The sequence below is a fragment of the Phaenicophaeus curvirostris genome, chromosome 8 (genome assembly GCF_032191515.1).
Source record: "Phaenicophaeus curvirostris isolate KB17595 chromosome 8, BPBGC_Pcur_1.0, whole genome shotgun sequence".
Taxonomy (NCBI): Eukaryota; Metazoa; Chordata; class Aves; order Cuculiformes; family Cuculidae; genus Phaenicophaeus; species Phaenicophaeus curvirostris.
Genome location: NC_091399.1, coordinates 35,219,892 through 35,246,779, shown reverse-complemented (window position 1 = coordinate 35,246,779; position 26,888 = coordinate 35,219,892). Strand labels below are relative to the sequence as shown.

The window sequence follows — 26,888 nt, the reverse complement described above, 5'->3', positions numbered from 1 at the left end:
CCTCTTCTAATTACAGGGTGAATGGAAACAGTGGTCATATAGTCTCACTACAACCCATGTCTCAGTGAAATTTCCATACTGAGTCACAACTGGATTCAAGGCGAGTAATGAACTTTTTGCTGATGGGCGTTCTGCAGTATTCTTTATCACCTGAGCACATGACACAGAAAAGCTATAGTATTAATTTGTCCAGAATCTGACATACTTAACAAATAGCATGTTGTTTAATAACTTTATTCAGAACACCTACATGTTTTGTTCCTGCTACTTGTACAGCTCTTACATGTGACAAAGAGACTAATTTTTCAACAGAGGAGGGAGAAGAAGAGAGAACAGCTTATGGAGTTTTAAGCATGTCTTTTTTCTGAGAGTCAAATATAATAACAGCTATATGGGGCTCCATATCAGCTATGTCTCAGTGACTTCTTTTGAATTTGTTTAGCCTACAACTGAAGGACAATTTTTCTTCTTGCCAACTCTGTCAGTTCACACTGACATCAGAAAACCCAACAGTGTTCTTTCTGGATTATGTTTCATCATCAGTAAAGAATTTTGAAAACTACATTTTCCTCTGTATGCATGAGTATAAACCTTAAAATTATAGCCTTGGTAATATTGGTACAATACCCCATACCCAGCAAAAACTTTGCAGTGTATATGTAACCCACCAGTAACTACATGCATGAGTGTGTCCTGTTTTCCACGAAGCTCCTGCTTTGCCACCACGGAAGCTTCCTAGCTTGTTAGCTCCACTGAGATTGACATTTTGACATTCAGAGCTCCCCAGTATATCCTCTGAAGTCAGCTCTGTGCACCTCCATGTGCCTCTGGATTTCAGCGGATACAAGATATGCCTGCCTGAAGTGAGCATCTTTTGCTGAGGGAAAGGTGCATTACACATAGAATCATAGAATGAGTAAGGCTGGAAAAGACCTTTATGATCATCAAGTCCGACTGTCAGCCCAAGATCACCATGCTTACTAAACCATGTCACAAAATGCAACTTCTACACATTTTTTTAACACCTCCAGGTAAGGAGACACCACCACTTCCCTGGGCAGCCTGTTCCAAAGCTTCACCACTCTTTCAGTAAATAATTTTTTTCTGATATCCTACCTAAACCTCCCCTGGTGCAACTTGAAACCATTTCCTCTAGTCTTGTCACTTGTTCCTTGATACATCTGCCATCCAGCTTCCATGGGTACAGATCTGTTCCAATCTGCTTTCATGCGCTTCCTGCCTGACCAGGATGAACAGGGACAGAACTAAGGAAGGATAGTGCTAAAACCTCAAGTCTTTAAAGAGCTACTGAAGACCAGCATTCTCTACACAAACCAAACAGTGCATTATTCAGCAACCCAACAGAGCTCAGGCAGACATAAAAATCCTACGCTCTTACAGGACTGAGAGAAAACTTAGCAGACAGAAGGATATCACTTTGCCTTTTTGGAGGAGTCACTTCTTACATGGAAAAATCTGTTCAAAACCAATAACACTTCTGTTTTCCTTTGGTCACAACTTTTCTATATCTTATCCTGCCCCAATTCAAATTCCAATGGTGTAATTAAAGAGATCACAAGTGACAGAGAAAACAAAATACGTGCATATAAAAGTACTGAGCATACAAATTCTTCAAAAAACCAAGTTTTTGAGCAAACTGACATTGCGGGTTTTTTCACCTGTATTTCAGATAGAGGCTTGCAAAATTTATGGTAACAAACATTTTAATTCTCACTCAAATCAGAGAATGACTCAGCACTGCAAGCAAAAGCAACACTAAACATTGCGAAGCTTTGACAAACCCAGCTGAGGAATGAGCAAGCACCAGTCCAGCTTGGAAGCAGACACAGAGTTTGCATCTGAGGAAAAGTTTGCTAATTATATTTTGAAGGGGCTTTGTCACAGGGCAGTCTCACTGCAAAGTCAAATCCCACATGTATACTGGAACCAGTGCCAAATAATTCCCTCCTGGGTATAAAATCAGTTGAGGAATTCCAGGAAGCCCATCCTTACCAAGGAAGCTAATTCAAAGGCCCCAGATACATACCAAAAAAATAACTTTCCTTCCATGTTTCTCAAATGCAGGCACCTCTTTCTGGCTTCAGGGTGACCACTATTTTCAGACTTCTCATCTTTCACCCATATCCACAAGACAGCTGGCCCTGATGAACTCACTGGCCCAGCCCTTACTTGTCTCTGGCCTTGGATAACTTGTACTGCTTACAGATACTGTTTCTTGAGAGCAATCCCTTAGATAACCTACACACTCAGATAACCCCTGGTTCCACTCCCACATCTCTCAACAGATCTGTCCAGCTTCTGGAGGAGAAACATTGAAGCCAGGAACAGAGCAGTCAGATGAGAGGTATTGGTGATAAGGAAGATGGAAGGATCTAGGGGTGAGCAGGGGGAAAGGGAGTAGGTTACACAGGAGATGAAATCGCATTGTAACATGCTCTGGGGCAAACTTGCAGTGTGGCCTGCAAACCTCTGTGATCAACTCAGCTGGCAGATCTCAGTATGGATCTCTAATTTTTACAAGTTACATACAAAAAAAGTATAAATATTTTCCTTCCGCCTTATGCAAATAGAGGAAAGGTCCAATTATAAGAAGCTGCTGCTCCCCTATCCAGGTTCACATCAAGTCTCTGCTTCACAGACACCAAAATGTGAACACATCACAGCTGGGAAGAAATGCTTCATCCCAGATCCAGTCTGGAACAAGAGACGAAAGCCGACAGCCAGCGCAGCAGCTGGCATAACCTCAAATCTTCTGGAGAAGCCATCAAGGGACACTAAGACTGATCTCTTCCTCTGCCTATTGCAACACATCTGCTTGGGCTGGGATTCCGGGCCATTCCCTTACTAACCAACGTCAGCAAGCAGCGTGTGCTTTTGAAGGCTATTACATCTGTGTCCTACTAATGCTCACTCCAGAGGTTCCTGTTTCATATCCTGTTCTGATTGCTCTACATTTATCACGTAAATTAATTTCAAGTACACAGAGGGGAAAAAAATAAAGTCGGTATGCATAAAGATTATAACATATGAGAAATTGTTAGGGGTTATAAGAAAGCTTAGTGTCAAAACCACACTCCCACTACACAAATACATGGACAAGACAACACCATGAGCTGTATTTCAGGTGCAAAAATAAGTCACTTGGTTTCCAGCAACCTTCTAACATGCACCTTCAGAGACCTCCCAACTTTCAGAGTCTTTACAAACATCACAAACCTAATGCTAGAGCAAACAAATCTTATTCATCTAAATAAGCTGCATTGCTATAGGTCCTTCAGAGGCAGTGGATCTCTGTGAGACAGGAACAGTGAGTAGTAGCAGGTACAAGGACTACCATGAATTTGGAGGGAAATATTTCTCTCAAACTGTTGGAACATGTTGCAGAACTTAGGAAATGTCCTGTTTCTTACCTGTTAGAAATAAATGATTTAATTTATAACAGATAGATCCTTTTGCATCTGAAGGCCATAATGCCACATGGACATTGCTCTGGCAAGGCAAACTGTGCACTTCTTTTTGCCATCAGAGAGCTCCTGAAGGCTGTGCTGCCTGTGCCTGCTATTCTTGAAAGCAGGGATGGGATTACAGGCTTCTGTGGGGCGTCCTCAGCTCACGCCCACAGAGACCCGACATGCAATTCTCTGCTGACATGATTTTTCTAACCATCCACTCCTGTGCTGGGCACTAATCCAGGGAAGCTAAAAAATTCTCCCCCATGACACCCACTCAGCACTACAGTATCTGTTTCCCAGTTCTTCTGATAAGCGTGCCTGTTATTCTGTTCTAATATTGTCCCAAACACAACAGTACACTCCTAAGGTAGAGAGCAAAGGAGGATAACTCAAACTAAGCATTCACCTGCAAGCAATTTTCCAACCAAAGAGGTAAAAAGCTGTCCCAAACCCAAGTCAACAGAACCCTGGAGCCACTGTCTTTACTGCCTGTGATCCTCTAGTAACAGTGACCATGCCAGGACAAAGTGGGCTACATTCAGCCATCAGACTTGAAGTATTTCAGGTAATAGAACACAAAGTGCAAGCTGTTTGGTTCTGGATTGCATGCTGTATGTTACAAATGTTTTCCCAAATTTATCTGACTTGCAATCAGTAAATAAGAAAGTCCTACGACACCTGATGTGGAAACTACATGTCCCAGACAGAAACACATTCCCTTACCATCTCCAATGGGAGTGTAAGACCTCAGTGAGTAACACAACAGTCCTGCTCCTATAGCCTACTGCAGTTGTCTCTGAGACTACCAACAACCACCGAGCAAGAACTACAATGCCCATTACTTCTATTTTTCAGTACAGTCTGGGAATGGAATAGACCAAACTCTCTAGGTTACTTGGTTAGTGCTATAGGTTTCTGTGCTAAAGGCATGCTCCTACAAGCAACGTTTACATCTTCTGTCAGCTCTAAAGCTGCAAGAGGTAGAACATTTCCATTTAAAAGTCTTTGGTACTTGTTCCTGTTTCAAATTAATCTTCTTTGACAAACAACATCACTTTTTTTGAAGCTAGGGTTTAGGATTCACATGTATTTCCTCTCAGTTTCTCGAAGACAACATAAAGAACTTTTTCCTTCCATCTCTCAATATAAGATGTGCCCTAAAAAAAATCTCCTGGATTGTTTAGATACCAACACAAGGATTCTCCCAACCACATGAAAAAAACATTTCCTCCTGCATCATTGGCTCTCCTTAGAAACTTAGAGACTGTTCTGTGTACACAAAAACATCGTCTCTGTTACAGACTTCTTTAAAGTCTGAAAAAAGGGATGTTGCGAAAGAGAACTCCTACAGCGCACAGCTGATTTGGTTTCCCAGTAGGTCAACCCAGATAGAGGAGATAGGACCCTTATCTACATATTCATCTTCATCACGCCCCTTCTGGGAAGGGTTTCATGAGTGTCACAGACAAGTTGTTCAAGGGTGCTGCATTCTTGAAACACAAAAACCCTGTTATTTTACTGCAGGCACAGCAGATCGAAGTGGACCCCAGAGAGGGTTATTTCTGTCAATTTATGGCACCTCACAATTCAAACAGGTTGAAGACCGAATATGCAAATAAACGCATCTGAGGAACCAAAGAATACTGTATTCTCAGTCACCAAAAATGCTTTGCTGTTCTTGATCTTCATTTATGTCTGTCTTTCTATATCCTAAAAGAAATTTTGAATGATGCTTATATATATTTCACTGTTCCTAATGTACTATAAAAAAACCCCAGTGAATAGTTTACACTTCCCTGAACATGACCGAAAGGCTTCAAATTTATACAGGCAGGAAAGCACATAGTTTTTTGAAGATAAATTATATGACTACAGAACCAGATATAATTAATATAGATTAGATAGAGTATGAAAGAAAATATTAAAATGTGGATTGTGGGTCTTGTTCAGATACACATCTTTAGTGGAGTAAATTTCACCTAATAAGTCATTTTTACTCCATCAACCAACCACTAATCTCTGGTAATGGTGTTCCAAGTTACCGAGTGAGCTGAAATACACGGAAAATGCAGATCCTGGATACCTGTATTTGCGATGCTGTTGACACAGCAGAGGCTCGGTGCACTCCTTCTGCAGCCACGCTTCCTGTTTCTATAAACATGCTCTGTTTGAAAGGGGCTACTATGGGCACACGTGTGCCGTTTATAGGTAGTTCTGTGCCAACATAAATCAAGTCCAAATGCCATCTCGGTGACATAATGTAAGACTTACGCTTACAGGAGTCCACATACATAACTAAGTGGGTTCCAAAGTAATTAATTTGAGGAGTCCACTTACATTTCAATCTCACAACCAGACAGGCTGCTTCGTGGTTCCCCTGGCTTTTTAGCCTCATACTCCCCAAATTTCATTCTTCCATTTCCTTCACTTCCTCACCTTTAAGGGTCAGAGCTTAACACCGCAAAGGGAAATGAAACAGAGAAAAACAAAACAAAACAAGCTGAGAAGCAGATTAAAGAAGATCTACAACAGCTTAAACAGACATGCAATGTTTTCATGATTATGAAGATCTAAAGGAGGAACCAGATTTTTCTTTTTTCTGGTTACACTTGGAAGTTTTCTTCTGTGCTTGCCTTGTGTCTGAAGAGATGTAAACAGAAGAAGGAAAATGTAGTTAAAGTAGTCATTCAACAAAATTAAAAAGTGCACATTTAAAGTCATGCAGAAACAAAGAAAACATGCAGAAAGTTAAGTTTCTTAAAAGAACCTCCTTTATTTTAGAGAAGAAAATGTAAAGAGTGTATGATTTTAATGTTTATGTAAAGATAATGAACAGGTACAATAACTGAAGAAAGTTGTTATACAAGACTAAGCTTCGCAGACAATTTAACTTAATTCATGATCATACAGGACCCTCTTGCTCATGACAGAAGACAATTCAGTCTTCAGAAAAATAAAAATAAGGTTTTGCAGTTCTAAGGAGTGGATCTGTAGCTCAGAGGTGAAACAAAAGTATCTTTTCAACATGTCAACCCAAACTCTTCTGCTACAAGGTAAATGGATGATTCTTCCAGCCTGGGGACAGAAGACTCCAAAAAAACACTTGCACTGTAGTCATCAATCACATTTAACAACAAATGCAATGAGAGCAGAGCGGTTAAAATGAAGTAGGAAAGAAATGCAGAACAGATTTGAGGCTTGTCTAAATTTTTCAGGGTTTTAGTAAAATAACTGCCTTCCATTACACCCTCTCTCTAACTTTCATAATCATTTTGCCATTTCCAAATTTTACCAGGTAAAAAGAAAGCAATATTCTACTTCGCACATGACAGTGGAATACCCTGGGCTGATGAGATGATATCCTGTAGCAGATTAGGGACCTTTCTGGTCCTTCTTGTATCTGTGGTTGTAACCACTAACAAGAACACCAAAAAAAAGTAAAAGGAAGCTTGCAATAGGCAGCTATGGGCAAATCTGCCCAGAAGAAGTTTCCTTCTTCTCACTTATAGTCAAAGCCTGATATGCATTGTGAAGTAACCCCTGTGCCTTACATGCTCTCAACTATTTTCAATCCTTTCTATAAATGCCTTCGTAAACTGGATAAATGCACCTTTTCAGGGTTCTCCTGAATTCCTCCTGGTAATATTTTGTGGCAATTAACTTGTTTTACAATTCAGATACCTTCAAGGATGCCTTAATCAACAGCACATTCTGCCTTCATCACAAAGTTCCTGAAATTCCTATGTGTTAAGTCCAGACAAGCCACTCCAAAAACACAGACAGGTGCCCACGGGAGGGGCAAAAATGCAAGCGTTTCCCACGCTCTCCCAGTCAGCTGGTAAGCTTCCCATCCCAGCTCCCTGCCCACCAGCTCCTGACACAGAACTGGGCAGAGGAGATCTGAATCCAGCCAGTTACTCCTCTCTATCCTGCTCCAGAGAGCTGCACCCACCAGAAACCAGTCCTGGGAGATGTGCTGTGGAAGCCCACTTTCCAGCTGCTCCTGCGTACCAGCTTCTGGCTGCAGTGAAGTCCTGCAATGAAATGTGAAGGATGAAGGCAGTGGGACACTCCCTGCAACCTCTGCTACTCCCAGAAGATGCGATCTCAGAGAGAAGGAACAGGGAGATTGAATTAGTGGCCTTAAAGTTGGGGGAAGAGGTGGAACTAGTCTTAAGAGCATATGAGAGGATGCCAGAAAGAAACCTAAAGAATCGCTGATACAGATCCTTAGGCCAGTATAATCAGCAAAGGATCATGCAATAAGCCAGGAATGAAATCATGGCTTGAGCAATGTTTTTGTGCCACCAGTAAAATCCAGAGGGGAGCAGTCATTGAAAGGGTAGGCTTAGCCTGGGGTTTTCATATTTAGGAGCACAGGCAGCTAAAGAGCTGAGGGAAGATGATTTATGAGGACAGAGCTTAATGCTTATTGCTAGGTTAAACAACAAGTAAAAGCAGACATAACAGCCTACAAATACCCATAGGAGTAAATGTCAAGTTTAAAGAATTGTTTCGAGCAGCAAGACAAATTTCCTAACACTGTGGTGCAGTGGCTTGCGATACACTTGCCTAAACATCTGAAGTTTAATTGGTTGTGACCAGCCTGGGCAAAACAAATGGAAGGCAAGGAACAATTGTGTGTTGCTGGACAAGTGACAGAGATGATTCAAATCTGTCCCATGTTCTGATGAGCTCCAATTCGCCAGCACCAGCGAAGTTATCTGCAATGTTCAGCATGGTATAGGAGTTGGAGACAGCATTCTGGAGACATGCTGAAACTGCTTTTCCTGTTCTGATTTTTGTGATAGCAGCAATTACAAACCTTATTTCATCAAGGCATTTTCAGGTTGGTTGCATAAAAGAAGTCACATAGCTGCTATTCCTGAGGTGTTCAAGACCAGGCTGGATGGGGCTTTGAGCAAACTGATCCAGTGAAAGATGTCCCTGCCCATGGCAGGGGGTTGGATCCTGATGACCTTTAAGGTCCTTTCTAGCCCAAATCATTCCATGATTCTATGAATAAGCACACAAGATCACTCATAGCTACAAAGACCATACACCACAGCAGTGTCACCACAATTAACATCAGATTTCTCCCGCACAGAGGATGAATGTTAAAACTGCACCCAATCTCATGCTTCCTTTAAGTCCCTGAAATAGCTCTTAAACCAACTTGAACTTTGTTCTGCGCAGAGCACCTGCATGAAGGGTGAGATCCAGCCCAAGGTTGAGTTTGTGGGAGGTAAGGAATTCAGTAGGAGGCCTAAGGGATGTGCCTGATGCTTCAGTTGTGGGAAAAAAGCTGCTAGGGCAACACTGAGCAGGAATGCAAGTGAAAGGGAAGGAATGTGAGGTAAAAAAACAAACAAACAAAAAAGACCTTTAAACTTTGTTTCACAGCATGGCATGGCAACTGTGGCAGGGGCAGGAACAAGAGGCTATAGCTAGCAAGGCAAAAAGGGAGAATGGGATTGCCTCCCAATCCCTCAGACTGCAAAACTACTGCATAGTTAAGGGAAATAAATAACAGGTAAAGGGGGGAAAAAAGAGCTCCTCCATAGTCTTGAGTAGTGGTAAGGGGGAGGGGAAAGGAAAACACAACAAAGTAAATGCACAGCCACAGGAAACAAATGTAACCGTAAGATACTTTCTACCTCCCTCTTTTCTGGCAGATGTCTCCTTCCTTGTCCCTGTGTATTGGTTTGTCCACTTCCTGCCCTGACTGAGACACTGGATCACTAATGTGCAGCATTGCTTAACTCAGAAGTGGCAGGAACCTAATTCTCACTTAGCCCTGACTCCTGAAAAACAATCCCAACGGTGGGATCCAGTGCCAGGAAAGAAGAGACTAACTTGTCCTTGGATCTGCATGGAGGAAGAAGATAAAATTCCCTGCAAATACCCCCAAAATTATACAAGCCACTACATTTTATTCAGAATGCAAAAGTGAGAGGTGGAAAACAAAAAAAAAAACGGGAGCCAGGTATGATTCGTCATACATGGGAGGGGGGAGACCGACAGAAACCCAGGAAAGCTGGAGGGGGATTTGTTTTGGCTGAGCATCATTAGGTGGGTCAATCACCATCTGGTTTCAACGCATGCACAGAACAAAACATTGCTAAAGTGTCACAAAAAGAACAGATGGATTTCAGAACTATCTAAAGCCAAACTGCAATTTGTGTCCCATCTTAAGGCTAGGAAAGAGCTGACCATTCTAGAAGAAATTCCAGTCAACATCATAACAAGATTTCAAAGCATTTTAGAGATTGAGAAGTAAATTAAGGAGATACCATGTACAAAAATATAAAGAAGCTGAGGAACTCTTTTTGTCAAAGTATTACAAGTGGCAGAAAAAAAAAATATTGCAGACGAAAGACCTTGTAATTGAATCCTCAGCTTGAGATTCAGGTTCTTCTTCTCACCTCAGCTTAACATCTAAAATACATTCACTACGAGAGATGCCTTACATATTTGTAAACACTATGTTGCTTCAAGGTACACAACAGACCATACAATTTCATAATCCATGACATGCTGTTAGGAGGTTACAGTGGGAACAGCTGACTGATTGCAGCAGTATCCTGCCTGGGATAAATATATCTAAGAAAATTTAGGTAGTGTCATGGTATGCAAAATTTGAGACTATTGTGCCTCTTTCTGTGTTGAGGAAGGGAAGTGTTTTTCACCTTCCAGACTTGTTTGGGGCTTTTTCTCCTCAAGATTTTTTAGCAAAGTCTTGAGCAGGAAGATAAAACAATTACCTGAACAGAATCATACAGACTGACTACTGAGACTCTCCCAAAGAAGCCTTCCAAGGAGTGAGATGCCTTCTGCCCTTTCCTTTTGTTTCGTTAGTTTTGCATTATGTCACAACACATCACACTAAAATCCAAGGCAGGACAGGAAAAGAAGAAAAAAATCCTTACTGTGAATCTTTACTTTTGTCCACAATCCTTTTCTGGATGTTTATGGCATCCCATAAAGTTGCTGAAACATGCCTGCTGTATTTTTAATTGTTATTTTAAATGCCAAAACCCAGAAGTCTTGCTTATATTGTATGTGAACACAGTGTCTGCTTATGTTCAAACCTTCAGGCACTTTAAATAACTCTACTGTACACAAAGAACATTGTTCATTTTGTTTTTACAATTTTTGCCTGTGTAGAAGCTCTAGTGTCTTGAGAACATAAATGTATGTTCACAACCAAGGAGCAAGATCACAGCTGGAATCTACCTGAGCCTTGGATTATATTTCAGCAGTGGAATGAAGCAAAAAAGCAGCTTATTTCTCTGTTTAATTTACAAGAGCTACAACTGGAACAGCACATACTAGACTTACTGACGTAACACGCAGGTTAGTGTGTTACAGGTCCACCTCTGTGCCTCATCCACAGGGAATATCAGACTGTTTCAAAGAGAGACTTAAGAGCCGTTACCGCTGTAGCCCTGGAGGAACCTGGTCTGAACTCTGGTGTGTTAGCCAAGGTGGCAGCTGCCATAACAGACTTTTGTGTAGGCTACAAACTTGGGGCATAAAATGAGGGTCTTTTTATTGATTCCAGTGAGTTTCATACCAAGCCTCCATTGTTCTGTCTTAAAGAATAAACCATCACAGAGAATTCATAAGTGAATTTGCTTTTTTCTTTCACGGATCAAACAGAAGCAGATCGTAATTTCCTTTAAATGCATTTATTATTCATCAGTACTCAATAAGTTTTATTATGGGCTCAAAAATAGCAGCACATATATCTTTATACTCAATTCTAATCTGTTCTCTACATATGTTCTGAATCTCAAATTTTATGTTTAGATGTGATTGACCATGAAAGTCACAAAGTAATATGAGTTCCCTGAGTAAAGACACCAAATATCTGGCCAATGTTCATTTTTCGCATCAGTTTGCTGTAAATAATCTTATATGCAATTTTGCCACTTCCTTTCCCTAGGAATCTCTGTAAGTAAGTTTCATACTGTGGCTTGCAGAAAGCTGACACACAGTATTTATCAACAGAGAGGAAGTAAGCTAATCTCAGTGTCTGATTCAACATTAGAGAAAGCCTTTTTGCAGTATTTATTTGCCCAGAGTAATAAGAGAAAGTACAGTCCCTCCTCTAGTCTGGCCATGCTACCATCGAGGAAAACTGTGCTGAGTTAGGGCTACAGATAAGAGGTCAAAGTAAGAGATGCTTTAATTCTCAGCCTGTCCTGTAATGTCTGCCATTATTTGTAACCTGCACAGCAGAGGAACGGGTGGAGAAATGAAGCCATGCATGTAAGGTAACACCCTTTTTTTAAGCAACCACCATCTTTTGCAATGATCAAGGGTCACTTGGGGTTTTCCTTCCCTGGAAGTCTGCGTTTCCTGAGAGGAAGGAGAGCTGAAATACAGGAACAAGTGGCTGCACATCATATCCAGCAGCACAGTAGACCTTCCTCATGGACACAGGTTTAGGAACCACATCCGAATCTCCAAATTTCCTCATGTTCTCCCTTTGAAAGAAGGGAAGACGGGGAAGGAGATAGGTGGAGAAGGCAAAGAGGTGGTGCTGTCCTTTTAAAGGCCTTGTAAACACAGCAAAATTGTTCCCTTACCCTTAAACCTGCAATTAAAAGTATGCTGTGATACAAGTGAGAAACACAAGGAAACATTTCAACTAATAAAATGTTCTGGTCAGGCACTAAACTTCTGCTTAAAAAGCTGTTTATAACAAACAACAATTACTTACAGCGTCATTGCGAGATCATTAGAGGACTTGGAAATGGAAGAGTTATCTGGTTCATCTGGTTGAGACCTAGAAAACACAGTGTCACATACCAGCAAACACCACCAACAATCAACTTGTTTTTTACAAGGGATGTTAGAACAGGAGGAAACATTCAAACCAAGACTGTTGGGCCACTCTGTGACCCAACCCTGGCCAGAGAAAAGAAAATCTGGTATTCACTAGATCACCACTGTGAAAAAAACTACAGTTTACTAGACAAGAACATCAGTTTGCCTGGGTTGTGTTGCTGATCATTTTTAAGCCTCTAAAAGGGTTAATGGGACTCTAGAGATAATAGATACATTATGCAGCTGTGTAGGTGCTAGGAAGATGAATATAGGTTGATTTTACAAACTTAACCTATGCAGAGTGACTCATAATTTGCACCTTGCGTCATTCAATAAATGGTCTTTTGAAAGTCAACCCACTATGAATGGGCTGCTAGCTCTCAAAAAGCAAGAACCCTGCTCTCCTGCCCACAGGCTGCCTCATTGTAGGATCAAAAAGCTGTTCTCCCTAGGTCATAATGTAATGGCAATAATGGGATCCAAACAAACGACTACACGTTTGTGGGTTTGCTGCATCTCTCTTAAAAGGTCAAAAGGCTTTCACTGAAGCAACTGGTTTTATATCATGGAAGATTAATTCTTGATCATCAATGCATGTTATTCTCATTGCTACTGCTGCTGTGCCTTGTAACATTATTTCTTTATTCAATTATGCCTCACATCAACTTTTTAATCAATACCTTCATTAAGAAAACCTTGAAAGTCTAGATAAATAACATTTGCTTTTGTGTATTTCAACTGTAAGCCTCTACATGAAGAACATTTTTCTATTTTGTAGTCACCCAGGGGGTGAAAAAGAAAGTAGAGAGGAGGTCTACATGCTCACAGGGATCGCAGGGCTGAGGAGACAGAATAATCATCTTTTGTTGAATAGGAAAATAACAAAAAACAAAGTAAACAATTCCCTTTTGTTCTGTGCAAGAAAGGCAGGGCTTTAATAGTCTTTAAATGGGTTAGAAAATTTCCATCCAAATGGAACCATGGAGTAGGTAGACACATTACAACGTTTTGGAGTTCAATGATTAAATTTAATACTGTGCCAAACAGCGATTAGTTGATGAAGGGCATTCATAAGCAGAATAGAAACAAGGGAATTGTGGTTCCAGCACAGCACCAGGCCTCTAGTGCAGTTTGGTGTTAGGCTTTCCACTCTAATAACAGGGTCAAATGTAAAAAAGCTTAATTTGATTTATTTCCCTAAGGAAATTCAATGGAATTGTAAACACGGGCTGACTGGTACATATTACTAAAACTTCAGCATTCAGAGTCAGATCCAGGAAAAGGGCTTAGGCACCAACTGAAGCACAGATACATATCCCTTTCTTCAGCATTTTTCCAGCTCACTAATTCAACCCCCCTTCTCAGAATACTGGCACTTTTAGACACTGAATTCTCCCAACTCACTGTGCAGGTAAAGTAGCATCCTACCTAAGGCTTCCAAATCCCAGCCTCAGAGCTGGATACTTATGTCCTTTATGGACCTTTGCCTTAGAGCATTAATGACTCATGATCCAGGAGGACAGGATCCTTTTTAACTGAGCTGTGGTCTCTCCTATGCCTACCCAACCCAGTCAGCAGGCATGTGGTGTGCAGAGAAGTCATCAGCAACACACGAGCCCCATGCACACAGTCAGGTTAGGTCAACTCCAGCAAATAGTCACTAGTTTTGCAGAGGAGGACAAGAAAGATCATCCCCTGGCTTTATAAAATGAAAAATTACTCCTTGAACTCTGAGAAGTGACCTCTGAAGGAAATAAAAATTTCACTTTGGTTTCTGCTAAATGAACTGCCTCAGCCCATCCTAGAATCTTAAGTATCAGCATCTGAACTCTCATATAAGCCTCTTGTAAGTCTCACAAAATGGAAACAAAATTAAACTGACATACACGTGCAGTAGAAGACAGTTCTTCTCTTCTTCCTTTTCTATCATCACCTATTCGTACAGCCCAAGCAAAGGCCATCATCATTTTTATTTGAAAGAAGCCCTCTTACTTTAAAATTTGTTTTGGACCAGACCTGTTCTTAACTACAAATATACTGTCTTCCCATGGACTCTCATGTAAGCAAGATCAGAATCTTATTTTGATGATAAATTGCAGGGTTATGTTGAAGGTCAACATTGGTGTGGGTCACAGGTTTTGGTGAAATCTCACCTATTTATGGGAAAAGAATTTACATTTACAAATTATTCTAGCAGCCACCTGACATTTTTTTAAAAAAGATAGCTTGTAAACAATGTTTCAAGCACTTAGTTTATAATTTTAACCCCATTCACTTGTCAACAATAATTAATCACCAAGCATGTTACTTGTACTAAGCTAGCTGCAGATTTTCTAGCAAGAAGTTAAAACAAAACAGTTGAGGAAATACTACCTTGGAATCCCTATCTACCCTTCCAATGAACACTTTTGGAAAGTTCCTATCAGTATCCTCCATCACAGGCAGCTTCCCTGACTGCCAGAGGGCCATGAAGCTTTTCTCATCAGTGGGAGAAGCAAATGATTTGAACCTTAGAAAAATGTCAGGCTTATTCTTTGCCTGTTATTTGCATTTCAGGTGGTGGTAAGAGGTAAATCCCAGAGGCTTTCTCCACAATGTTCAGATGCCAAGAAGTGGAGCACTTCACTGGAACAGCAGTAGCTGTCTTTGCAGCAACAGTTTTAACTAGACAGGTACAATATTTTATGCTTTGTGAAGCTAAGCTAGACCATTTTGGCAAACAGTGTGTGCCTGCTACGGGTGGGGTAGGTAGTTTAACGATTTCCTACTGCAAGTGGGTCAGGTAATTCAATCAACTAACCAAAACTGCCTTTGGTCAAGCCTAGTGGAAGTCTATACTGTAAGTAAATCCGTCCCTCTGCTACAGAGGGCACATCCTGCACCATGTGATGTCTCAGCCATTTCCTGGTACTGCCACTCCAACAAACACTTCATGTCCCTCCGATTGTAACATCGGCAGTTTCACCACTGAGGTTGCTGTTGCTGCACTTTCTGGTGTCAATGGCCTGCTGTGAACTGAAAAATACCTACTGAAAAAAAACAGTCAAGCTTTTGAATGATACCAAAGGCTCCTTCTTTCTCTGCCTTTGTTGTAGCACACCAGGCAATCGTCCAGTTTGTCAGTTCTGCTTGCCCAGCTTCAAACCAAATGGTTCAGAATCTAGCCTGCACAAAAAATCAGGTTTTAAACAAAAACTACAGCAAAAGATCAGTTTGCTGCATGTGACCGATGTACTGCATGGCTTTCCTTCAGCCTAAGCCTGGATGCCTTACGTTCAAACACGTGGATTGTGTTCATTCTGGCATTTAGAGTAAGGTAGAAGGTATTGTGTGTGTGTAGTGGGCTGGTAAATCCCAAACACAGCAAGATTTCTGAGGTGCTGCCTTGCACAGTGGTTAAGAAGTAACTAATTTCTGGTTGAGATATTAAAAGAAAAGTAACTTGAATGGTTGGAAAGCTCCTGCTCGGCTCCTGCAGGTCCTGTGGATGGAGCAGGCTGCCCTGTCTACTGGCAAAGCAGCCTTCCCATCAGTCCGAACAACAGCCCTTCGGAGCATCCTGGGCAAGGGCACAGTGGTTATTGAAAAGATCCCCCAAATATTCAGAATAAAGCTGCTTGCCAAAATATACCAATATGGCTTTGTTCACTGTAAACATTTTAGGCACAGCTCTTCATATTGTGTCAATTCACTCTGAAAGTGAGTGGCAATTTTCACAAGCTTTGCCAGTGCAAAGTTTCTCTCGCTAGGAAAAGTCAAAGCTATTCTAGCAGACAACAGCTGAAGCACAATAGGAGAGGTCCCAAGGAGCGAGGAGATCCTACAGACACAAGTCAGCATGACCAAGAGGTGTCACCATGTTTCACAACTCAGTCCTTTACTGGAAACCAAGTCAGCAAAGCACAAAGATGTTCCCAGACTCTAGTAAGCTCTGGATTAGACTGATGCCTTCCGGGGAGCAGATTCATGAATCCTGGCAGTTTAGAGTAGCTTTTTTAAAACAGAATTTCTGAAAATGAACAAGTTATTTCATAGATAAACTATGTTATCAAGAAAAGATTTTGCTTGTCTGTCTTTCAAAACAAGCATGCTCCTGTAAAGAACAAATGAACATCAATATTCCTAAATGTGTTTGAAAATTACTAGTGTAACCGCGTGTCACTTAAAAGTACTCTGTTTTGATCTTCACAAGGTTATCCCAGTTGCTTTGCCCCATAAAATTAACCACAAACACAATAATGAATGAGTCAGAACACAAAGCTGACGCTCACAAGAGGGATAAATGCCTCCAGAGAGCACAGCAAACAGGAGGCATGAAGTTAAGGGTGCAGCAGCGCATGGTAACAGTTGAACACATGGGGACTGGGATAAAGAGAGAACAATTCTCTATAAAAATTCTCATTGATTTCAAGCTCCTGCAGCTCCTACCAAGGCAAACGGCTCTTCTGGGGTCTGGAACACCTGATCTGATGGACCAAAGTCTGAACTGGGAAGATGTGAGCTACAAGATGCAAGCTGTGAGCAGGAAGGTGGCCTGTAGGCTCCAGCACTTCTGTGCAGCAGCTTTGAAAAGAGTTTCCAAGGGGCTTACACAAAAAGTCCTTTCAAGAGTGCTCCACAAAATACATTTCCAGAAAGACCATTAAGAGGAGACTCAGTTTAGCTCTGTTCCCTTCTGTTGAGCTCAGGTGTTGTTTTTTCACACACAGGAACACATGTACAGACTTGGTACACCATACAATGCCTTGCTACAGTCATCAAGTGGTGGTTATAACTCCATCCAAGATCAACAAGGTCTTTTTCCACAAGCGATCCTTTGTGTTTGGGAAGCCTTTGCCCTGAATTTTACTGTCTCCCAATCAACAGGTGCTCTGCAGTCAAATGCGAGCTATTTAAGGGCAACCTGCATAACAACTTCCCAGACTGGCAAGCAATCCTAAATAGTAGTTAGGTACTGGAATGGGTAAGTTTTATTCAGACAAACAAAAACACTCCCAACAGGGAAAGAAAAGGGAGGAAAAACAGAAGGAAAATGATATCTTTCTTGGTTTTTGTTTAGTTCTCCCCTTCATATGTTGGCATAAGAACTCTCACAGAAGAGAACGACGCTCCCCAAACCAGACACTGTGGTAATCTGACATTATAAAGTGGTTGTCCTTAAAACTTTCCAGTGTTGTTTTGGTCAACAACATAATGTGCTGATTGTATGTGTGATATTGTCTCCACTTTCACAAGGCACAGATAGCCATATACTGCTAATACTGAAAGCATGTTATTTTGGGCAAATTGACATACTTTTTTCCCTGGAGAAAGCACTTTGGGGTAGGAAAAAAGGAGGAAAAGCTCTCTCAGCCAGATGCCAGATGCCAGATGTGTCATTTTGCATTGTAAAGCCACACCAGAATTTTATAAGCCATGCAACTGCTCATTTGTGTACTGTTCCCGTATCAGATTTTTAAAGTCTGTTTCCAGGATCACTGCATTGTATGGCACAAAATGTGACATTTCTCACACATTAGTCCCTGCTAGGAGCATTCTATCTATGCTGCCTTCTGCCCCTAGTTGGGTTGAAGCATACCACTGGTTTCTTAGGTCTAATGTCACTCAGGAAAGGCTGCTGGATTCTTATAATGTCATGTGAACTAAAAGGACTGTTGCTGTGCTACTACTGAAGGTCTCAAAACAGACACCAGCCAAACCCAGAGGATGTGGGAAAGGTGTCAGTGCCTCGAAGTTAATTCAGACGATGAAATGGAGAGAAGAATATCAAAGACAGACAAAAAAAAAAAAGCCTGAAAGTCCAGTGTATGCCTCCAGCAACTTTTTGAATTGCAAGGAGCAATGCAGAGCTTCCACTTTGTCTACACAAGAGTAAGCACCAGGCTCCCATCACAACCTCATCAAAGCCCTCCACTTGCAAGAGGGCACAGGGCAATGCGTGGTCTAATTTGGTGCAAAGGTGCAAGGGAAGGTCTATGCAACTAGCGCTGCTGGAAAGAAGTCTTGTGGTCAATAGATATGGATGAGCCATCATGATCTCCTGGATATATAAAGTAATACTCATTTGCTGAGAAGCTATACTATTACCCAAGAGTGAAACACATCCCTGTGTAAGTGCCAAGTTTCCAGGTAATGATGGAATTGTGCTATTCAGAAGACTGTGACATTACTGTAAGTGCTATTGTTTCTGCCACTATAATGTTTCAGTCTGCATAAAAACAAAACTCTTACCTCTTCTCTGTCCTCTTATTCCCCTATGCTAAAACACAAGTACTGGCACTGCATCTCCTTTATATTTAAGCATGACTATCGATACTTATGCGCCATGTGAATACAAAGACAGGAGAGACAGAGAAGAAAGATGTTCATGGGCACTTCTGGCTGTGAAACAAGAAAGGCTCTGTCACGGGGAGCACGTCAAACCCATAAATAGCATCTATGTTGTTATAACAACGAAAAAGAAAAGTACATTTTACTGCATAGTCAGAACGCGTTATATGAGGCCCAATAACACATACACACAGGAACAGCCATACCAGTAAGAGCCAGCAGAGCTCCAGAAACTGCACTGAAACAAAATCCACAAAGCAGCAGGTAGGCCACAGCTCCACAGATGCAGCTAGAAGACAGGCAACATCTTCCCATGAACAATGGGACATATATAGATCTCTGCATGTGAACTATCTCTGCTTGCACCAAAAAAAAAGGCATCAGTTGTGCAGAGCAGGCTAACAGCCAGAACTAGATATGCACAGGAGATGGCAGCTTACATCAACTGAACCTGGACAGGCCTGCTAGAAAGACCAGAGGTCAGCAAAGGCAGAAATTTGCTCTTTGAAGACTCTTACTCAGTACCAGTTGTGCAATAGGTTATCAGTGTGGGTTGCTTCCGTACACGGTCATGACCCGTAAGAGTGGAAAAACTTGTTTTGTAGTAGTGGAGGGATTTTCCTGAACTAGGTTAAATAATATTTATTTAACTAAAGCCTGCAGATGCTGGAGCTGCTCTGGACTGACATTAGCATAGCCGAGATCTTTAATCTTCTTTCATCTGCCACAATGCAAAAAAATCAGTGTCTATTCATTTTTGCATTCATTCAACGTTCATCTCAGAAACTCAGAACTGGTTTTCTGGATCCCTCAATCCTTCAGACAGAGAAATTTGACAATTTCTCAAACCACAGGAAATTTAAAAATAGCACTTGTTCCAGCACAGCTACACATTGTTGTTCTTGAAATCTGGGTTAGAAAATACTTACAGAGTCTCTAAAAGAAAGAGGCCTGAAGCAAAGTGTCTCTATTACTGCATTCCTTTATTTAAACAATTAACCTTGTGAACAGAGGAGCTACTGAAGGCAGATTTGCCAATGATTTTGTTCCTTGACACTAATTCCTACATGGATTCCCCAGCGTCTAGCAAACGTTTCACCTCTACTGTCATCATCCCCAGGGGAGAGGCACAACAGTGGGAGACAAAACTTGTGTCTCTGCACTGTGTTTGATTTTATATTGCACTAAACATGCAGGATTTTATTTTCAAGACCCCTACCTTCGTAATTTGAAGAACAGGTTGAAAAGTTACTGGAGGAGAAGTTCAGACATTTCTTTAGTAAACCAGGGTAAATACCCTCTCTGCCCTGCGAGCTTTACCATCTAAGGGAAGCAGGTACTAGTGACAGTTTTGCAGCTCCAGATTTGGACTCAGATGGATGCTACTATGGAGTGCTCCTCCCTGCTACAGATGCCCACCACAGAGTTTTCTTAGCCCACACAGCAACCTCAGCTGTCTCCACTCTCCCTGCCTGGGCAGTTTGCATTTAAGGACCTTCCTGGCCAGCAAAAGTAGAGACAGTATATGGGTTTGGTACAGTCTAATAAAACAATGAAAGAAGATCAGTAGATTTGTCACTTAATCCAGCTGAGGGACCCACATTGACTTAATATGCATTTGCCTGTTTTAAGCAGCCTCTCAATATTACAAACTTCTTCTCTTGCCCTCTTGCTACACTTCAGCTGCAATATTTTGACAACTTAGGGGGTAATTTTCACTACAAAGACACTTAACAGCATTTTCAATTATCGTCTGCTTGCAAAGAGCCTACAATGTAAGAACTGAACACTTCTTTTTAAGTACAGAATATCAACATAGGCCTGCAAGTGTCCAGACAGAGTGAAGAGGTTATGATTTGTAAATTATGTTTCTTTTCCACTGTAGGTGGATCAGTATGCTCTTGGGAGTGAATCGCCTATCTTTTGGGAATGTTTCCAGTTAAATCCATTCTAACCACATTTGCTTTGCTTGGTTCTGCTTCAGGAACTGAAACTAGCTTGGCTCCAGCATTAAATAACTGAGCAGGAAATAGCAGAATGTTTACCATATAGAGGCTGGCCAGGGGCGGAGCCGCATAATGAACTAAAAATAAAGCAAAGATTGGTTTGGAGAAATTTGGATTGATTCCATTTTAATTAGGAGATATAGAAGTTCCCAGTGCTGGTGTTTAAGTTATCTTCATCGAAAACACATTCACATAACCAAATGTCACCATGCTTCAAAAAGGGAAGCACTGAGACATGAAAGCTTAGTGCCCCCAAATGAGGATCTGGTCAAAAAATGCATTTTGGATTTTGCCAGTTTGCCTCTGTGCCCTTTAGCAGCCAGGGAGTCCCCATCTGCCCCATCCTACACACAAGTAATGGGGCATGAGGGAAAGTTTAGCTGCACATCAGAAAATTCAGTAATAATGCTAGCCTGATAGGAATATAATTGCAAATGCAATATAGAATTTGAGGGAATTCTGACAAGGGAGTAGTTGCAAACCAAGTTCCAAGTCATTAGCAGGACAGGATTAAGTACAAAAATATTCTTACAATCAAGACTTCAAATCCTTCAAAATACTGTCCAATCTTTTAATGAACTTGCTATAAAGATGGGAAAAAAGAGATTTGTTGGGCTCTTACCTACCACTACTAAGGTAGCATCAGCACAATCAGTGAATCAAGGCAAAACAAGAAGAAATGAAATCCATTTCTAGACTTGGGTAGCAAACTCCAGGTTTGACCCTGCGTTATTCTTTGAGCAATAAATATTTTACTGTCTCCCAGTTGCATTCTGGGAGAATCCTACTCCAGATCTTAACTGGACTGCAAAAATAAAACTTAGACAGGTCATTTACTGATACTGTGAAATATCAGAACAAGTAATTTCATTGCTATTAAGCAAAATATAACAGCTGGAAAAATAAACCTCAGGCTGTCAGTGAGAGTTCAGCTACAGAGAAAGAAAGTGAAATGGCTGAAACAAAGAGAAAAAGCACTTCCCCGGGAACACTGAGAATGGGGTGAACACCAGTTGCTCTGATTGCTGGCAGATCAACGTGTCTGTTTAGTTTGGTGGCTGAAGAGATAGGAAGTCAGATGGGAAAATGCCCTCATGCAAGCAAACCTACGTTGTATCTAATCCACTAAGGAGAAAAACTGGAGAAAAAAATACTGTTGGCAGAGTAGGAGGCACACAAGCCTGATACGCTATTCTTGCTGAACTTCAGAGGGAAACAGGAGCACAGATGTTAATGGAGGGGTCTCCCTAGCCTGGGGAAAAAAAAAAAAAAAAAAAGGAAAGAGTACCTATCCAGGAAAGTTACTCCTACCATTATAAGTCTTTCCAGTTCTATTTAAAGAAAGCAAAAGAAGTGGTGTTTTGCAGCTCTCCATAAACACCCGCAGATCAGGGTGGTACCAGGTGTCAGCTAGCCCTGCAAAGTCACTGAAATGTCAAGGATTGTTTTTCCTCTACTCCCTTTCTCTTTCCTCAGACCGGGAACTGCCAATGTTTATTTAAAAGATATCCCTTGTATTTGGCAAGAATGCCAGCAGGGCAGACGTTAATGGACTATTATTTGGAGCTGGAAGCCTGCCAAGGTGATAAGGCTATCCTGCCTGCCCAAAGGCCCAAAGCCATGCCATTAGCAGTGGGAGGCTGGAATGAAATCGTCCTGCCAGATGCTTTGCTATACTGAGCACAGTACTTTAAACGTGAACTGTCTCCAACTTATATTTGACCTGACCTATAAAAATAATTAAATAAGTAAAGAGGCAGACAAGGACTACAATGGGGGACTAATCTATCTGTAAGACCCAGGTCTGATTCTTCTCTTTTCCAGTGGCGTGGAGAATTTGTTCAAACCACCGTGAAGTCACTCCCAATGTTCTGTTCACTTCTCTGCCCTTGAACTACATTTCAATCTGGAAGTCCTGAACTCAACTGCTAAAAGCAGCGCAAGCGAGAGACCTCATTGTACTGTGGCAACTTCAACAGTAAAATGGAAACAACAACATACCTCGATTTCAGCTCTGCTCCAAACAGCAGCATGTCTTAGTGTAGTAAAATGGTTAATGTCAGAACCTCCTGAGAAGACAAGCCTGAAGGAATGTGATATTTTGTCTGAGATATATTTAGATGAACATTGTTTACTATTAATCTTCTTTTCTGCAAAGCCCTTTCTTTCCCAACAGATGAAAAATGACTGGTATCGCGCCACCCTTGTTATCATATGTTCTTCGGAAAATGACCTTTTCCATGGCCCATCAGACAGTGTGCACTATAATTAAGGTGCTTATAATACAATTTAGTAAAAGCAGGAGCTGGGGCACAGTAGCATTTACTGCTGTGATTGAAAGACTTAAAGGTTATGTGGAATTTACCAAGCAGTAATTTTATCTGTTTGGAGCTGGCATAAAAAGAAACTTTGTGCTCACTTGAGAAGCTGGTCTGCTACTAATTAAGTTGAAGTAAATAGAACTGCTTTCCTACTTCTCATGAATGCATGCAATGAAGTATTACCCCAGACAGGTGTTCCCTCCTAAAAGAAAACACACATAAATATTTAGCTACTTTTTTCCCCTGGATTTCTTTCTCACCTTAAATGTGCCTAAAACAAACTCATATACTATTACCTCAAGGCAGAACACACAGCCCACCTTTGCCTGAGACTTCTCCTGGCTCTAAATTAGACCACATCGAAGTCAGGTTCAGAACATGATAACACCCTTATGTACAGCAGTCATTCATTCCATACTGAGAGTGATAGCTAATACTATCAAAGAAAATTCAGCACCAAAATAAAAATACATCTCTTTACTTACTTCTGACATTTCATTGTGCCTTTGTTTAAGGATTGTTCTCTGAAGCACAGCTCTACCAGCAGCACAAAATACAGACATCTGGAGCTGTAGAGCCAACCTCAGTATCAAGGCTGATATATGGGAAGTGCCAAACACACATGGCAAGAAAGAACTCATCTAACATCAAACCTGGGGTCTGGAAGCTGGTCTGACCTTTCTGTCTGCTTTTCATACTATGCCAGTATTGCAGATATTTGGGTACTTGCCCTGTAGCTAAAGCAGCATGGTACAGCTGATTCTGAATGGCTTTGTCCTCTGTTTTCTGTCTGGAAGAACAACGGGGGAAAAATTCCTCTTTTTCATCTGATATTCCTGTCCATTTTCTTGATGGGAAGATAGGTGTGGTGATGAAGTCTTTTTGATGGATGTATCAAGAATTAGATGAGATTGCAGGTGTTCTACATCCTGAAGGTAAATTACACTTTCATATTAATGCCTAAGCTGGTACACACAAGTTAACCAAGTCTAAACTTAATTTACTTCATAGTCCTCAAGGAGAACCTCTTCAACAGGAAGGTGTTAATTGCTGAAACTCCACTGGGTTGTCAACAGTGAAAGTTATTGAATTCCTGGATGTAGCTTTGTCTTAGCACCAATTCCTGTAGTGATTACTTAATGTGGAGGTTGTTTGGTAAACAAGTGCCTTGGTCTCATAGCCATGAATTATTGAAGCTTAAGAAAGGTAAGTGACCTATGCATGTATTGCATGGGGTCTCCAGAACAGTTTGTAGAGGAAAAGAGCACTGCTGCAAAGAAGGTTAAACAACTCAGGCCTGTGAACACCACTTATTATTGTTTCTTTATCATTCGCTAGGAAACAAAGATTGTGTTTCTCAGCAGCAGTTTTATCGTTACAAACAGCAATCTGATTCCATGGTATCACAGCTTATTCCTAGCGCTAGGAGTGGGTGCACCAAGGAAGGACAGATGGAGGCTTTGCCACAATCAACATTCAGTAGGGTGTCTGTCCTCACCCACTCAGCTGCCTTCTCATTCCTCCCTGCCTGCACTGGGACTGCTCTGACCCCACCCCGTCTGCTCGCTCTTCCATGCTGCCTCCTTAGTTGTTTTTCAAGAGCTTTTTTGCTGCCCACATGTGTCTCCTCCTCCTCTCGGTTGCTGTGTTTTCTACAGAAGCAACAGATTGCTGTGATGTTGTCCTTTTGATCTAATGAGAAAAAACTCCTACAACAATGATGTGCATGTGTTTCTGTCCACATTATTTAGCAAGAGGGCTTGGAAGCACACACCTCTCCCAGGATCCTACTTTTCCGTAGGTCCTACCAGTACTGCCACTGCTCTCTCAGTTTAACAAGCTTTTATCTCCCCTGAACCTAAATTTGCATCATTTCTTCTTGCTGTCATCATGCACCCATCACAGTCCCCACGTTTTGACTGCCCACCCTGAAGACTGCTGCTACTATTCTCCAAGGTAAAACCTTTTACACACAGCAAGTGCAGGAATTAACTCAATCTAACTTCACATAACTTGTTGTACGATGACCAAGTTCTTCATCACTGCGTATTTGTCCACTGCTGGCCTATAACACAGGGTTTTCTGAAGGCAGACACAAAGGCCCAGCTGGGTTCAGTCAGAGCAGAATGGATTCCATGGTCACTGCTAAAATATCTCACAGCACTTGTCTGTTTTCTCCGCTATCCCATCTCTGTTACAGCTCATCAACAGGATGAGGAGTGCTCTGTCGCTGAGCTTTACAGGGATATCAGATTTCTTTCTCATATTTGCTCATGATCGTTTTATTTCTGAATCATGGACTCAAGGATGGATTTTAAAACTGGCAATGATCATTTCTTGTACTGATATGGTGCTAAGATCTCAAACCCCTACATTCTCACACAAACAAATTAAGCCTTTCAGATTATCTGGGGAAGATAAGAAGTAGTTGTACTCATCTTACTACAGTGAGGTAGTAAAATATCTGCCAAAAGACAAACCTGGACGCTGGTAGTAAAAGAACCCAGATCCAAAACTTGCTCCCCAGATTGTTTTCTAAATCACTTGGAGGACCAGCCAACAAATCATCTGAGTCTTTGTACTGCGGTTAATTTCAGTGCAGAAAGCAGCACTACTTAGCACAAAAGCTAATTTTCACTGACTGAAAGAAACATAAAAGTGCATTTTCTTAGTCATTAGAGTTGTACCTCTCAAAGGGAACTTAACACAATGGACAATATAAATTCTTTGTCCCTCATTCCCTTCACACACATCTCAGGATTATCGAGGTTTTCTAGAGTATCCTTTACACATCTCACCCTTCTCAGCACTTTATTGGATTGCTAATATTTCTCTGTAAATTCCACCTGCCTTCTAAAGTCTTCTGTCTCCTCTTCACATCAGTGGCGGGCTCTTTCTACCATTGGTATTGACTGAGCCTGCGACCATGTACAATTCGCTACAGCTCCCAGGACTGCCGTTTGAACCCCATAAAACAGCTGCTTCACTTCTGGAGGCTTGAAAGACTCTGTGTGCCAAGTGGTGGCTTAGCTCCTCCCATCAAGAGGGTCATAAACTAATAAGGGACCGGCCAGCGAGAGCGCTGTGTTCTCTTGAAGGAGACAGTCAGAAACACTGACCTGATAAAGTGTGGGAGATGGGTCTTGCCCACAAAGGCTGCTCGCATACCTCTCTCCTAGAGCTCCATTACCAAGGCCATAGAATCAATATCTGTGACATGTCATGTGTACACGGGGAACCTTGTGGAAGGACATACCAGCTTCTGTGTGAATCTACCTTGAAACACCTAGCAAGCCCTAGGCACAGCAAGTTTGCACACATAACATAGTTTGAGCTTCCTCTATTCAGCATGTGATGTAGAGTCCTCTGCAGATTTAGGGATCAGCCATCAGCAGGTCTCCTGTGTACTGTTGCTACCATGGACGAGGAGGTCATCCAAGACAGGGATCTCAATTTTAGGAGAGCACCACACGTAGGATTCTCACCCAAGTGTCTTTCCATGACTGCCAAGTGGATTGAATCTCTCTGAGAGGATGTTGACACACTACACAAGACAAGTCTCACGCACTTACTTACCTGCACTCTTTTCACACTTCAGAGAACCTGTGGTTTTTCTGGTGTTCGAGCACCTTTTTGGTCACGGCAAGGTGAGCCTGTGAGCACCCATTCTGAACATACTCTCTGAGAGCCCAAACATGCACTTAAACTGCTCCCATGCCCTTCATTAAAGTGAAAGAAAAGAAGAGCAATGCTCCTGGAACTCAGTTAGGTCATATACAAGGTTTCACTTGCCCATTTGCCTCATTTTGCCGTCATCTTGAAGGCAAATAGAAGGAGTGGGAAGGCACCAGGAGAGAAAAGCATCATAAATCATTCATTGTATTAGCAGGAGGCTGGATCGGCAAGCCTTGCTCATTTAGGTA

At 41.5% G+C, this 26,888-nt stretch overlaps 1 protein-coding gene across 2 annotated transcripts in view; it reads right to left on the bottom strand.

Annotated features, from left to right (window-relative positions):
* LOC138723044 (uncharacterized) overlaps positions 1–26,888 on the bottom strand; it is an 88,158-nt gene that overhangs the window by 16,979 nt on the left and 44,291 nt on the right. Inside the window, exons 4-5 of one of the 2 annotated variants that reach the window (XM_069861834.1) lie at positions 12,202–12,267; positions 6,153–7,579 (exon numbers count right to left, since the gene is read on the bottom strand). In XM_069861834.1, the coding sequence (XP_069717935.1) occupies positions 7,168–7,579; positions 12,202–12,267 (478 nt within the window). In that variant the 3' untranslated portion in view covers positions 6,153–7,167. Of the gene's footprint in view, positions 1–6,152; positions 7,580–12,201; positions 12,268–26,888 lie in introns of those variants that run through there. The other variant, XM_069861835.1, reaches the window with a different exon arrangement.